Source organism: Panthera tigris, chromosome B3 (assembly GCF_018350195.1).
Source record: "Panthera tigris isolate Pti1 chromosome B3, P.tigris_Pti1_mat1.1, whole genome shotgun sequence".
Lineage (NCBI taxonomy): Eukaryota > Metazoa > Chordata > Mammalia > Carnivora > Felidae > Panthera > Panthera tigris.
Genome location: NC_056665.1, coordinates 118,230,440 through 118,245,839, shown reverse-complemented (window position 1 = coordinate 118,245,839; position 15,400 = coordinate 118,230,440). Strand labels below are relative to the sequence as shown.

General features: G+C 38.7%; 2 protein-coding genes across 4 annotated transcripts in view; one reads left to right on the top strand and one right to left on the bottom strand.

Annotated features, from left to right (window-relative positions):
* The first annotated feature begins 35 nt into the window (after window positions 1-35).
* PNMA1 (PNMA family member 1) lies at window positions 36-13,220 on the top strand. Of its 3 annotated transcripts, none has more exons than XM_042990079.1 (3): window positions 36-783; window positions 8,003-8,170; window positions 12,390-13,220. In XM_042990079.1, exons 1-2 carry the CDS (start codon window positions 43-45, stop codon window positions 8,153-8,155), a joined length of 894 nt encoding a protein of 297 aa, XP_042846013.1. In that variant the 5' UTR covers window positions 36-42; the 3' UTR covers window positions 8,156-8,170; window positions 12,390-13,220. The 3 variants fall into 3 exon arrangements, with proteins under 3 accessions (XP_042846013.1, XP_042846012.1, XP_007095148.2); XM_042990078.1 differs by having other exon boundaries at window positions 12,386-13,220; XM_007095086.3 differs by lacking the exons at window positions 8,003-8,170; window positions 12,390-13,220 and having other exon boundaries at window positions 36-1,906.
* DNAL1 (dynein axonemal light chain 1) overlaps window positions 8,222-15,400 on the bottom strand; it is a 45,136-nt gene continuing 37,957 nt past the window's right edge. Inside the window, exons 6-8 of the mRNA XM_007095087.3 lie at window positions 14,358-14,484; window positions 13,216-13,356; window positions 8,222-8,600 (exon numbers count right to left, since the gene is read on the bottom strand). Coding sequence (XP_007095149.1) covers window positions 8,560-8,600; window positions 13,216-13,356; window positions 14,358-14,484 — 309 coding nt within the window. The 3' untranslated portion in view covers window positions 8,222-8,559. The remainder of the gene's footprint in view (window positions 8,601-13,215; window positions 13,357-14,357; window positions 14,485-15,400) is intronic.

Sequence of the window (15,400 nt, the reverse complement as noted above, 5' to 3'; positions counted from 1 at the left end):
GAATCCTTATTTGTAGAGTTGGGGCCCTTGACAGTGGGGAAAATGGCGATGACACTGTTGGAAGACTGGTGCAGGGGGATGGATGTGAACTCCCAGAGAGCGCTGCTGGTCTGGGGGATCCCAGTGAACTGTGATGAGGCTGAAATCGAAGAGACCCTCCAGGCTGCGATGCCCCAGGTGCCCTATCGAGTACTTGGGAGAATGTTTTGGAGGGAAGAGAATGCAAAAGCAGCCTTGTTAGAGCTCACTGGCGCTGTCGATTACGCCGCGATCCCCAGGGAGATGCCGGGTAAAGGAGGGGTCTGGAAAGTGGTCTTTAAACCCCCGACTTCCGATGCTGAATTTTTAGAAAGGCTGCACCTCTTCCTGGCGAGAGAGGGGTGGACCGTGCAAGATGTTGCCCGCGTCCTTGGGTTTCAGAACCCTGCTCCGGCCCCAGGCCCAGATATGCCGGCAGAGATGCTAAACTATATTTTGGATAATGTTATTCAGCCTCTTGTTGAGTCCATATGGTACAAGAAGCTGACGCTGTTCTCTGGGAGGGACATCCCGGGGCCGGGGGAGGAGACCTTTGATCCCTGGCTGGAACACACTAATGAGGTCATAGAGGAGTGGCAGGTGTCTGATGTAGAAAAGAGGCGGCGGTTGATGGAGAGTCTTAGAGGCCCTGCCGCTGATGTCATCCGCATCCTCAAGACTAACAACCCTGCAATAACCACTGCTGAATGCCTGAAGGCGCTTGAGCAGGTGTTTGGGAGCGTCGAGAGCTCTAGGGATGCGCAGGTCAGATTTCTGAACACTTACCAGAACCCGGGAGAAAAGTTATCCGCCTATGTCATTCGACTGGAGCCTCTTCTGCAGAAGGTGGTGGAGAAGGGGGCTATAGATAAAGATAACGTGAACCAGGCCCGCCTGGAGCAGGTTATTGCCGGGGCCAACCACAGCGGGGCCATCCGAAGGCAGCTGTGGCTGACGGGGGCTGCGGAAGGGCCTGCCCCTAACCTCTTCCAGTTGCTGGTGCAGATCCGAGAGGAGGAGGCCAAGGAGGAGGAGGAGGAGGCTGAGGCCGCCCTCCTGCAGTTAGGCCTGGAGGGGCACTTCTGAGGCCCAGGAAACGCTGTACTGCAGATCTAGATCACAGCTGCTTTCCTTGTCTCCGTGCTATCTTACAGGTGTCTCTTAGTAGTAAAGACTTAGCCATGTGCTGGGGGGGGAGGGGGTTTGAGAGCAGGGAGGCAGCAGGCCTGGGTATTCATGTAACATTAGCACAATCGTGCAAATGAGCACCCTGAGCTACTTACTATGAGTCGTACCTAGCTGCAATGCCAGGTAAAGACTTGTGCACCAGTGCTCAGTGCAAGCTGTCGTTGTGGCAATCATCAGTTGTAAAACATGTGAATTTGTGACACTTCCCATTGAGGTAATTAAGTGTGAAATTGCATGTTCTGATGTTTAGCGCAGGACCTGGCAAACACAAAAAGCGTTCAGTAAAAATATGAGCCGTTATTACTAATATCGTGAATGGTTCTGTGTTTACAGTAAATTGTTCCTAATTTATATTAATGGAAAGAAATGTGACTTAATTAGATACTACTAGTTATTCAACCATACAAAGCAAATTTCTTATTTTTCATCTTGAAACGTCTGGATCAGTTTAATTGACAAGTGTTCTGAGACTATGGAATGGGGTGTTAGGAAACAATTCTAGAACTGCGTGAATCAATTTTTCTCTGTACAAGATACAGATATAAACTGCATGGGAAGGTTATAAAGAACCAGTTACAGTGTCTAGTTCCCCACTTCAAGTCTGTCATTGAATGGTAGTTCTTGTTCATGCTGATTCTAAGTGTTCTAAATTTCAAGTTCTCAAAATACATGTATATGAATAAAAATATTTTAAAAATTCTATTGTCTTGTTTTTCTGACACATGTACAAAATTTAAGTGTAATTAAGCTCTATGTTCTCTTAGGAAGACTTCCCCATGCTGCTAAAAAAATCAAACTTCAATGATTTTATCTTTAAACTTCATGTCATACTATGCGAGTTTAAATTGCAGAACCTTTTGGTATTTTCAACTTTTGCATGTTTTCTACAAGGCAAGTGTTAGAAGGCTAAAAAGACCTACGTAAATATTAACTTACTGTAAAATGTTAGAAAATCCTGAAATGGGGCTCAGGATGTCATCTAGCAATGCTTTTTCTCCCCTTTCTAAATCCTTTTTCAGCTAAAGGTATTTATTTTGCTGAGGAATAATTCCTCAGCTTAAAATGAAGGTTTCAGATTTATAGCAGCCATTTGATATCAAGAGGGTACAAATAGGGAAACTGTTTAAAAACATGTTTGACTTCAGAGCTTTAGTGACCAAAGGTGTCTTGAGATCCTAGTAAATCCAGAAGTGGTTACATGAGCGTAAGAGTTCAGTGGGGTTTTCCCCTAGTAACAAGGCTTTAAAATTACAGCCAACCTATTTAACAATCATCAGGTAAAAATTTATTTATAAAGGCTACTACTGGTGTACATTCAAACATTTTTCTGTACTCATGTCATCTGTTCCACTCTCACACGCTTAACACACACATCTCCAAATGTTTGATTCTCAACAACAGATACGCAAGTCTTTGCTTCCCCCAGTAAACATGTCCTCATTCCTCTACTCCCCAACTCACATAGCTTCCCTCTCCATCGCCATTGACATGACAGCATGGCACCGGGTACACGCCCCCCTCACTTCTCAGAATCTTATCTGTACACATTCACTCCCACCTTCCCCCTGACACTCTCATAAACACACTCCCTCCTCCCACCACGCGCGCGCATGCACACACACACACAGACACAAACACACACGCTACAGCAGTCTCCCACCCCAACCACACAATCCTGTTTCTCCACACCTGCTCCCACTGCCACCTCACACCAGCCAGCCACATATACACACACATTCTCACTCCACGCAAGTTACGTTCATGACGAAAATAGTGGGTTTCTCTCACCCGATGTCAGAGGCATTCTTCAATGTCTGTACATAGAGATATACCTTCTTATAGCTGCAGAAGTGACTGCATCTTAGGAAGGAGGGTTATCACTTCAGATTCTTTTATTATATGCAACGGTTATATATCGACATATACATACATATGTATTTGATTACATATATATGGTACACATGTAAGGATTCTAGATGTCCATCCTTTATTCTAGAAAACTAAAAATAATGAGCTGTTTCTTATCTGAATTAAGGGTTTCTCTTTATAAAAGGCTCAAAAATTAAAATCTGCTTTTTAAAGGAGGACAGCAGCAAGAAACATCCTTAGAACCAAAGAACTGTGGAATAAAGAAGTAGAAACTGCACCACAGTCCCATTCTGAGGCCAAAATTATATTTGGTTGATAGCACAGAATATGTGCTGAGACAATGTGTAATGTTACAGCTATTACTAGGCTATCTTGTTTCTTGTGGATCAAAAAGGGGCTGGCCAGTGTCAGGTTATTCCAGACCACAAATCAGGGGCCTATCAATCAACCTTAAACTCGTATACTACCAATAAGGAGAGGACTAGGAATAGTCCTTCCGGTTCCGGGAAGCACTTTGCAGGATCCCAATCATTTGGAATGGTGCCCAGAGGCCTTCTAGTGAAGACTTACAAACCTGGAAGAGGAGATTATCACTGGTAGTGAACTACAGGGGGGAAAAAATGGCATAAAGAAATGAGTCAGGCTCTCTCCCTGTCTGATACACACTCACACAAGCTGTGTGGAATGTTTGATCTAAAGGCCAAATTTCTTCAGAATTGAATGTGATTGGAAGTTCACATGGTTGCTCTATACTAGCTAAAGCGAATGGCCACATAACCAAAAAAAGATACGAATTAATTTTTTTTTAGAAAATAACACAATTTATTACTATTTTAAAACAAGTTTCACAAAATAACATTCAGAAACTCAACATTTCTAAATAAGTTAACACAATAACTTTAGTCATAAAGTCATGCTACAAAATTCCTGCATATAAAAGATTATTATCAAAGTATTAATAGATGTTAAAATGTTCTTTAGAATGGAGTTGGTTCTAGAAGCCAAAGATTCTGGAATGATGCTCGTTATCATGACTGACACCCTGGGAGAAGCAGCTAGCTGTATGTATATTCTCTACCACCAGTCTTTTGATGGGATTGATCCCTCCAGGCAATAGCACCTCAGAGGCAGGTATCCTGCAGATCAAAGAAGCAAAGAACTTCCCACCCTTGTCACATTAGCCACAGCTTAATTTAACCAACATCTAAATTAACTGTTAAAATCTAGACGTGGGAAAGATAACTAACGCACAAAGTTTCTATTCTGAGTAAGAGAGAATTCTACATGACACATTCCCCAGAGGGATGACTGTCAATGTAGCAGACATGGAAGATGACAGCAAGGAGGGAAATAGGGAAATCCAGACTCTGATTATGTCAACAGACAACTATTGCTCAGGTTGGCTGAGAACGAGCAAGGATAAGTCTGATTCTCTACTATCCACATGCAGGCTAGGTATTTACCTATCTGCCCTTTGGGATTCCTGTCTACCAACATCCAGTTCATAATTTTAAAGTGCAAATCTATGGCAAAATAGTTTACTCTCCCCCATCCCCTTGTTAAATTTGCTAGATCATAATTTGGTTGGCTGGTTCCCCTCTAATCTGCCCAATATGGGAAGTAACTAGAATCCAGTTATGACTTCTCCAAGTGGCAAGTGAAAATGTTTCTTAGGTTAGAAAAAAGTAAGACTCAGTCTCATTTTGACTTTCAGTTTTCTTCCTTTGCAGTCAGTTATAAAAAGGTAGCAACAGAGATTTCGATGTGGGATTTCTAAAAGTTCAGTGATTTTTTTTAAGACATACTCTATTTTTTTTAATTGCACCTATTTTATGGTTTTATGAAAAAACAAAAATCAAAACCAAAACCTCATGCTAGAGTGAGGATAAAGGAATATGGTCAAGTTAGCTGTGTCAGAAGCACCAACTCTGCTACACTGAAACTTGTTTTATGTTTAATTAAACCTATTAAGCAGCCTAAATAAAGAAAACATGTGCCGAAGGGATTAATTTCAGTTAAAAGATAACTTTCAGTTCAGCAGTTAGTTTTCTCCCTTTACCAACAATTATAATGTAAGGTCCTCACAAACTGACAAACTGCAGTTAAAGAGACACTACTCGTGATCAATACTTTGACACTCCCCACCCCCCAACACACCAATTTTTAAAAGTTAATGATTAAGTCCAACCTTCCTAGACCCTACACTTTTTCCATTTAGTCCTAAGAAAAACCCAGGTGGAAGATTCTTGGTCACAGAGATAACTACCTTCAACTCCACTTACACATCACCAATTCTGAGAATAAGTCAACAGTTAAGATTCATTTTTTATTCCTCCTTACTCTACTTCAGACCACGGGTAAAAGAAGAATCTATTCAAGTCAAAATTCTTTTTCCACACAAGAACCACATTTAAGTGTCTAATAACCATACCAAGTAACACCAAGTTAATGACCAATTATCATGACATTCTTCTGATCACATCCAAAATTGGTGTCTACACCAGCTAACTTTCACATATGATTACCAAATGTTTCCAAATTCTATACAATATTTTTCTGTATTTAATGACTGCTACAGTCTAGAAAATCTATGCATTAGTGGGCAATGAACAAACATTTAAAGAATGATCCATTTTCTAAAAGTACACTCAAAATGTTCAAAGATAAAGCAAAATCTATCATAAAGTTGAATTCTGTTATAGTAAGAGAGAGGTAGGTTAACAATCACTGTCCTAGGATAAGCAGGAATACTAAGAAATAATAGTTGAGACCCTGCTGAAAAACGTAAGTTGAACCTTCCAGCCCTGAGTTTCTAATGTTATATGACAATTATTAAAATGAGCATTACAAAAAAGCAAAACACCAACGACCATTTTCCTTCCATCCATAATTATTAAATACATCACCTTCTCTCATACAACAACTCAGGAGGCATATATGGCTAGAGTGAAAATAAATGCACCTGGACAAAAGGAATGTTAGTATAAAGCACTGGTTCTTAACCAGGGACGAATCTGTTCCTACCCCACTGCCAGAGGGGACAGATGGTAATGTCTGAAGACATTTTTGGTTGTCAGAATGAAACTGGGGATTCTACTGGTATCTAGTGAGTAGAAGCCAGAGATAGTGCTAAACATCCTATAATACACAGGATAACATTATCCAACCCAAAATGGTAATAGTGCCAACACTGAGAAACTCTGGTCTAAAGGAACAAACTCCTATGAACACAGAACACAAAAACCTTCCAAGGCCTGACCAGGTAATACAGCCATAAACTTACAGTTAGGGAACATAGAAAAGTTGAATTCCTTTGCAGACTAAAATCAAGTTACCTGTGAAAAATTAAAATACTGGATGGATTCCAGAGCTCTACCATCATTACAAGAATAGAAAAAATTTAGATGAGCCACTAAAATGGCATAATGCTTTAAACCAAGAGCACAGAGAGAATCCATCCCAATCTCTGAGAACTATCAGTGATTTAAAAATATTAAGCAACAAGGAGAAGCAGAGAAAATGTTTCTATATTATAGAATTCAGAAAACCAAATGCCAACACCATAAGCCATTTTAAGATTCAATATGAAGTTATTCATTCCCTATTATATTCACTTCCAGAGTAACTTTTAGAAAATGTATCCATACATAGCAAAATGGCTTCAAGCTTTCCTACTGGATGACATGCAAACTACAAGTGAAGAAGATCATCTTCCCTCCTAGTTTTGAAGATTTAAACATCACCAAGGGGAATACTCATTGCCTACAGTTCACAAAAGAAATACCCAAAGGCTTTGAATGTGTAAGCCAGGGTAAAGATTTCTTCCTATCAGATTATAAGGAAGAACTAAAAGGACGCAAAAAGTGTTGGACTAATTTTTCCTCTTGCTGTTTGTATTCAGAATTGATTGTCAAAGCAGTGGTCCCTTTAGATCAGAGTGACTCAGAGAAATCACGTAATTCCTACTTAAATGATAGCTGAAAATTTCTGAAGCCCAGGACTCTTTATGCAATCACTTAAAAAAAAACCAAAATGACACTCCCCTCTTTGACTGGTTTTACACAAGTAAATGGGGAAATAAGAATCAGTCTCTGGTTGAGGGACTTTAGGCACAATTTGGCAGAGCGCCTCTAACTTCTTTTCTGAAATCCGTCAGTGATTCAGTCATGGCCTACTATGGACTTCATCATCATATGGTTACTGACTACTACTATATCTTGTACTTTCCAAAAAGATTTTTTTTCTTATATGATAAATTCTAAGCTCTGTCTCCAACTATTGCTTTGCAATTTTAAGGTTAAATCACCTACCATCCTTCATAGAGAAGGCAATCCTTAAAAATATTGCCATTTGCCTGCAATCCCATAATGAAATATCTCTTCTCTTTTCCCTCCACAATCACTTACATAATTCATTTTAAGAGCTGTTTAACTCAGAAACATTCTAAAAATATATTTTGAAATTCTAAATTTAACCTATTGAAAGGTATCAGATGCAGTCTTTAGGTTCTATATCCTTATTTATAGCAATCATTTCTCCCAACGTGAGGGTCAAAAGAACAAAGTTATTAGGGAAAATTTTGACATATATGAATGGCCAACATTTAGGCTAGTAATTCAAACATAACTATTGTTTACATACATTTCCTTATATAACATATAAGGGACTATAAACCAAAAAGTGTGCCTAAAATCAGGTCCACATGAGTAATATGACCACAGTACCAGTTAAAGGAATGATCACGGCAGTCATTTCAACCACTGACCTGGATCACAGAATGGCTGACTGTGCACAGTGACTCAAGTGGCCAGGCATGTAAACACAACCTAAATTCCAGTTGACATTGCACACATTTTTGGAAAAACAACTAAATATAACATGGGCTATAAGGCCTCCAAGATATTAATTTTTCCTTTTTTCACCACAGCTTTTCCAACTGGACTTTGGGAGTCTTGGTTCTAGGGCTGCTCTGCATTTCTTCCAAGAGGAACTCTTCCTGTCACTGTGCTGCCTTTTGAACCAAAGGCGTCACATATTTGTGCTTCTGAATCATAAGGACATGGACCTTCAGGAAAGATAGTCTACAGACTCAAAGGTTAAGTATATATATTTAAATGCCTGGTCTAAAAAAAAACAACAACTTAAATTGAATAAAGAACCGTATTTGTTATTCTTTTTTGTTAAAAATGACTAGTCTATAAAAAGTTTCAGTAGATGGGGCCACGAAGTACACAATTGGGACTAAAGACAAAAATTGAAAATCTGAATTTCTAAAAAAAGTACTAGACTATATGAAGTTGGTGTTACTGTTACTATTTGGGGGAGAAACACTAAATAGGTTTAAAAAAAGATAGGAATGAGAGATTTGTTTTATCTTAATAATCTTTTGCCCCACACAGAATCTTTAAAATAGACAATTATACAAAACTTATCTATTGTTCTTATGACGTTTAAATAAGTTAACATGAAGCGGAAAACATGGTGTTAGTTATCTTCTTCCTCGTCCTCTTTAATTACTGGGGTACCTAAAATGAAAAAGAAAATTATTTCTGGTCATTCTAAACAGATTTTTTAAATTCTAAATGAAAATATTGTTCTGTTAACCAGAGACGCTATGAATACTAGGAAGTGTGCCATAATAAAAATAATCTCATAAAATAATCTCTTCGATTTCAAATTATCCAAAAAGCTTCTCAGGAAACTTCTCAAATGGATTAATATAATAAGTATTTGTGAATATTTAGCTCCCCAAATGCAGAGTTGCAAATAAAAGTGCCTACAGGTGGCAGGCAGAAAAATAAAGCTCTATATACACACTAAAAACTGTGTATGTTAAACACAAAGAAATATTCTTCATTTTTCACAATTAAAATATGCAATCACAGTGTTGCCAGAAATCTGAATTTTTATTTTACTCTCGCAAATATTAAACAATGGGAATAAACTTGAAAAAAATAAAAATAAAAAGAACCAAAGCACAGAAAACAAAACACATCTGCAGGCTATCACTGGGCCAAGAGCCACACATTTCTGAGCACTGGCATTTGAAGCCTGCCCACAATTTGACTCCAGTCCCATGTTCAGTCTTAACTCTTCAGCCAGTCACCTTCTGCACCAGCTAAACTGATCAGTTCATGGTCTACCAAACTCATCTTGCACACTCTTATCTCTGGATCCTTGGTCAAGGGTTCCTCCATTTTGGAATGCCCCCTACCAACTCTCCTTCCATCTAAATCCCACCCTTAATTAAAAACCAACTCCAGGGGCACCTGGGTGGCTCAGTTGCCTAAGTGTCCAACTTCAGCTCAGACGATGATCACACGGCTTGTGGGTTCGAGCCCCACGTAGGGCACTGTGCTGACAGTTCAGAGCCCGAAGCCTGTTTTGGATTCTGTGTCTCCCTCTCTCTGCCCCTCCCCTGCTCGCACTCTGTCTCTCTCTGTGTCTCAACAATAAATAAATGTTAAAAAAATTTTTTTTAAAAAAGAACCAACTCCAGTGCCTCTTCCTCTGTGATCCTTGCGAAATGAACATTTATGTTCTTTACAGTAGTGACTAGAGTTTCACCTCTCTGTACTCTGCACAGCATCTTTTCACAGGGGGAGAGTGCATAACATACAAAGTACACAGATTATGTAAGTGTACAGATGGATAAATAAGTACAAAATGAACACATCTGGTAACCAGCACCCAGATTAGGTAGAGAACATTATTAGAAACCCCTCCCAAAACTTCCTCAAGCCCCCTTCCAGGCACTATCCCCCCACAAAAGGTATATTCTATCCTAATGTCTAACATCATAGGGTATTTGCCTGTTTTTGAAATTGATATGAATAGGATGGTGTAACATGCACTCTGTGTCTGGCTTCTTTTGCTCAACATTATGTTTGCGAGACTCATCTATATTGTGTGAAATTTGTAGTCCATTCATTCTCATTGCTGTTTAATATTACATTGTATGAATATGTCATAACTTATTCTATTGTTGATGGGCATTTGAGTTGTTTCCAATTTATAGCTATTAAAATAGCGCTGCTATGAACATTCTCATACATATCTTTGGGTTAACAGATATATCCTTTTATTTGGGGTCTGTAGCTAGGAGAAAAAGTGCTGGGTCATAATGGATATGTATGTAGACCTTTTACAGATAATGCCAGTTTTCCAAAGTGGTCATACCAAGTTACATTACTACCTGGCAGGGTCTGAGAGTTCTAGTTGCTCCACATCCCACCAATATTTGGTATTGTCTTTTTCATGTTAGCTTTTTTTTTTTTTTTTTTTTTTTTTTTTTAAGTAGGCTTCATGCCCAGCCACAAAGCCTAATGCAGGACCTGCACTCACGACCCTGAGATTAAGACCTGAGCTGAGACCAGGAGTCGGATGCTTCACCAACTGAGCCACCCTGGCACCCCCATTTTAGCTTTTTAAGATTCCCCAGTTTTGCTTAAAAGCGACAGAAAAGAAGCAAAAGTAGGCAAGTTAGCAGCTGTAGCCACCTCTGTCCTGGTATCCTCACTAGCAAGATGGTTCTTTTGGGGCTGTTCAGATTGGTCTGAGGTCAATGCTTGGTCCAAAAGGCTATAATATGGCTTGGTCTATTCAGGGTCTACGTAAGGGGTTATATTCCATGTTTAAGGGAAGGGTTTTACTTCCTGTGTGCAATGCTGAAAGAAGTAAGACAAATGACTTCAAATGGTTCTACAATCGAACCAAAAGTGAACATAGAAAAGCTGAAGTCCAAGACTCTAATGTTCCTACCCACTTTTTTCTATTATATTTTTTAATTGTGAAATATTCATTCATACAAATACAGTGTAAATAATTTAAGGAGTAACAAAGCCAATGATTCTATACCTACTACCAATTTAGAAAAGAGAGCATTACCAGTATTTTAGAAACCTGTTTGCCTCTTCCCAATTATTCCTATACCTCTCCATAAGAGATAATCTGCTGTCATTTTACCCCTAAATATGCATCCAGGAAAAAAAAAAAAAAAAGAACATTCTGCATGATTCCATTAATACAAAACTCTAGAAAATTCAAACTAATCTATAGAGACAGAAAGCAACCACTAATTACCTTGGGAGGGATGATGGCAAGGAGCAGGAGGGAAGGATTACAAAGAGGCACAAGGATACTTTTTGGGGTGATGCATATGTTCATTATCTTTTTCTCCCCAGCTTTACTGAGATATGACTGAGATAGCATTGTGTAAGTTTAAGGTATAAACATGATGATTTGATATACATATATATTATGAAATGATTACCACAATGTTAATTAATACATCGATCACTTCACATGTTTACTTGTGTGTGTGTGTGTGTGTGTGTGTGTGTGTGTGTGTGTGGTGAGAACTTTTAAGATCTACTCTCTTAGCAACTTTCAAGTTGCTATTAAGACAGTATTGTTAACTACAGTCACCATCATATGTTCACTATCTTAATTGTGGTGATGGTTTCAGAGGTGTCTATGTATATCAAAACATAATAAATATTTATCACTTTAAACATGTGCAATTAATTGTGTGTCAATTATACTTCAAGCAAGCTATTTTTTGGTGTAGGAAAGTAGATAGTTAAGAGCTTTTTACATCAATAATTCTCAACTGGAGGACAGGTGAGCACATACTTAGGGAGGCAATTGGAATCACCTATGAAACTTGTTCAAACTACAGAGACCTCTTCACTTTCTTCCTAGAGATTCTAATTTCTTTTTTTTATGTTTTATTTATTTTTGAGAGCAAGAGAGACAGAGCACGAGTTGGGGAGGGGCAGAGAGAGGGGGAGACACAGAATCCAAAACAGGCTCCAGGCTCTGAGCTGTCAGCACAGAGTCCGACACCGGGCTTGAACTCACAGACCGTGAGATCATGACCTGAGCCAAAGCCAGACGCTTAACCGACTGAGCCACCCAGGCTCCCCTCTCCCCAGAGATTCTAAACCATCCCTCCATAGGGTTGCAGTCCCATTTAAGAACAACCACTGCAGTAAGCTGGGGTGGATAAAAGAATTGTGTACTGAGGCTTTGAAAGAGTTGGTAAGAGAGAGATGGAGAGACAAAGAATAGGAAGGATAGAATGACAAGCAGCAGGGGTGGTGAAGAGAGAAGAGAAGGTTTGAGGGGCAAAGAAGCCTAAACCACAGACAACTAAGCCTTTTGTTTTGGATGTGAATATCAGTATGAGTATGGTGATGAAGAAAGTAGAGCAAATATGTGTGTGGTAAGTGATGATGACAATGATAATGATCATGTAGCTGGATATTACTTATTTGTTTCTTCTAAATATTTCCTTTCCCTTCTTCAGTCAGGTAGCCTAGTCAGCTCTATGGATCACTGCTTCAGGGGCAATGTGGAAAGCAGAAAAAGACCATCAGACTTACTAGTTTTTGTCTTTGAAAAGCCTAAGAAGATCACTGAGAAGACAATTTGTGAGCAGATGCAGAATGATGTGGAAAAGAAGGAGGGGGATAGGGATTCTCCTCAGATTAGAAAGGTTATTTCTCTGGGTTGGCAGAAAAGAGAGAAATCTGTAGGTACTGGAACATTTGGGATCCTAGTCTGCCTTCCTGATAGCACCACTAGGAGGAGGTAAGATCCTGAGAAGTCTGGGACTATTATCATTTCTAGTTTTTAGATACAAAAGAACAAGGTTTGGTGACATTCATTAACTAGCACAATGACAAAAGGCTACTAAGTGGTAGAATTGGAACTTGAACCTAGTCAGGGATATCTACTGACATTGACACCTATCTTAAATATTGGTTAACTAAAATTAGGTGTGGGGGGAGGGTATAGAGAGAAAACGACAATTTTGATGCAGCTGTGAAAAAGCAACTGCTTACCATTTATGTCTAATTATTCTGCAAAATAATACCCTTGTGACTTGAGAAAAGCCTGGCTTTCTTAAAAGTTTTTGGTCTAGGGATGATCTTACACCAGTCTAAATATCCCAGGAGTTTTTCATCTCACCCTGGCCCAAACTCAGACTATAAAATTTCCTATGGAATGAAATGGCTTTGGAGATGAGAGACAACCTATCTTTTTTTCAGTTGTGCTCCTTTTCATAATTCCATGTCACAAATTCAATTCTTATGCTTAGAAATCATTGCCCCAAGCTGGCTCAGGGTCACTCACCATCCAGCTTTTTCAGTTTGGGAACTCTCTTGGTTGCTTCTTCAATCCAGTTCCCCTCCGCAGAATGTTTCTCTTCCAAGGGATTGCCTACAAACACCAGGTCTTCCAGGCACGGCAGTTCAGCCAGCTTCACAAATTCAGCTATAAGTACAAAGAATACATTCCATATGAAAATGGCAAGTTTTCCTGTTATGATTTTTGGGATTGAGGGGTTGAACTCCAGTACCAGTAGCCCTCAGTTTGTGACTATTCAGAACAATTTATTTAAGATTTTGAAAGAAGTAATAAGGCAAGCTATCCCATATGAAGTCTTTCTCTGAAGACAATATGGAAAGGGAGGGAAAAAGAAGACATACTTCCTCAATCTTTATGCTAGGCTACAGGTGGGATAAGAAAAGGAAATGAGGTTCAGAATCACAAAGAACAAACTCTCCAGTGATAGGGCTTCTCTATGCCGTACAGTATGGGTTAAGCCAAACTGCTGTTGTCTCTACCCATTCCCTCATCTGTGAATTTTTTTTTTTTTTAATTAAATAGGCTCCACACCCAACATGGGGCTTGAACTCATGAGCCTGAGATCAAGGATCACATGCTCTACTGACTGAACCAGCCAGACACCCCTAATCTTTGAATTCCTAATGAATTCACACCTCTAGTGAAGAACTCATTACAAAGTTCTATAGTTATTAGCTTATAAACTACTCTTTTCCACTAAGTTGTGAATTCCTTGAAAACAGAGACAGTATCTTATTCAATTATGTATGTTAAGAGCCTGGCATAGTTTATAACACTTAATAGGACTTTAGTAAATGCTGAATGAATAATATATTATAAAAAAGCAAAGTAATATAAATGGCAAATACACCTCCCACCCAAGATTATTAAATTAAACCTGATTCCTTTCAGCCTTTGGACAATAATTTAAATTTTTTTCATGATGAATAATAAGACCAGGATCTATTCAGTTATAATCATTCTAAGTAAATATTTAAATGTAAATTTCAAGCATTTAGCATAAATATAGGAACTCCTATAGCTATTTCCCTGTGTGCTTAGAAAGAAATGTCCCCATTTTGCATCTCATTCTGTTTATTTTCTACAATAGGAGGTAGAAGGTTAACAAAGAGCCAGCTTCGGCTTACCCCAGTCTTTCACCAGGTTATTAGACATGTAGAGAATCTTTAATTTCTTCATTACATGGATCCCTTTCAACTTCTCAATAAAATTGTAGGAGATCCACAGTTCTTCTAATGTGTCCCCTACTGCTTCCTGAAAAACAAAGCAATTTGGTTTATAAGCTTATTTTTAAACTTTTCCTTCTGTCCCCTTTCCTTATAAAAACAATGGCCTTCGAGAGAACCGAAACCCACCTGTTTACGGGCAGGAGAGCTGCAGGTTGCGTGGGAGTTTTTTCTCATAAAGAAAGGCAAATAGAACATTTTCTTCCTCTCTTCAAACTGATCTGAACTAAAATAGCTACTGAAATTACCAAAAGGGGAAACAATAGCACTATTTTATCACTTTTATTGAATGGCATAGATTTCAAATTATGTCCCTATACATTATATGGTTTGATCCTTATAACATTAAAGATAGGTAAAGCAGGTAATTTGATTTCTATTATAGAGAGATTAAAGGCATTTTCAAAGATCACAATGCTATCAAGTAATAGAGCTAAGTCTAAATTTCAGGGGTTTTGTTTCAATATTTATTATGGAAACTTTCAAACATAACAAGTTGAAAGAGTATTACAATATCTATAGCTATAGATATATAGCATATATCTATCTATATATGTTCTACCTAGATTCTACCATTAACATTTTACTATCCTTTTCCTATCACATATCTGTCCATCTATCCATCTGCTATCTATCAAGTCCTCTTATTTTTTTGATGTATAAAACTCAGTTTAAAACTCATAGTCTTGAGGTGCCTGGGTGGCTTAGTCAGTTAAGCATCTGACTCTTAATTTTGGCTCACATCATGATCTCAGGGTTCATGAAACTGAGCCCCAAAGTCGGGCTGACAGTGACAGCATGGAGACTACCTGAGACTCTCTCCCCCCTCTATCTGCCCCTCCTCCACTCCCGCTTGCATTAGCAAGCTCTCTCTCTCAGAAATAAGCATGAAAAAAAAAAACACCCATAGTTTTTCCATTACAGTATAAAGATTGTATCATATT

Bases quoted from the DNA above. Each gene is read 5' to 3' on its own strand.
- PNMA1 (XM_007095086.3), top strand. From the start codon at position 43: ATGGCGATGACACTGTTGGAAGACTGGTGCAGGGGGATGGATGTGAAC.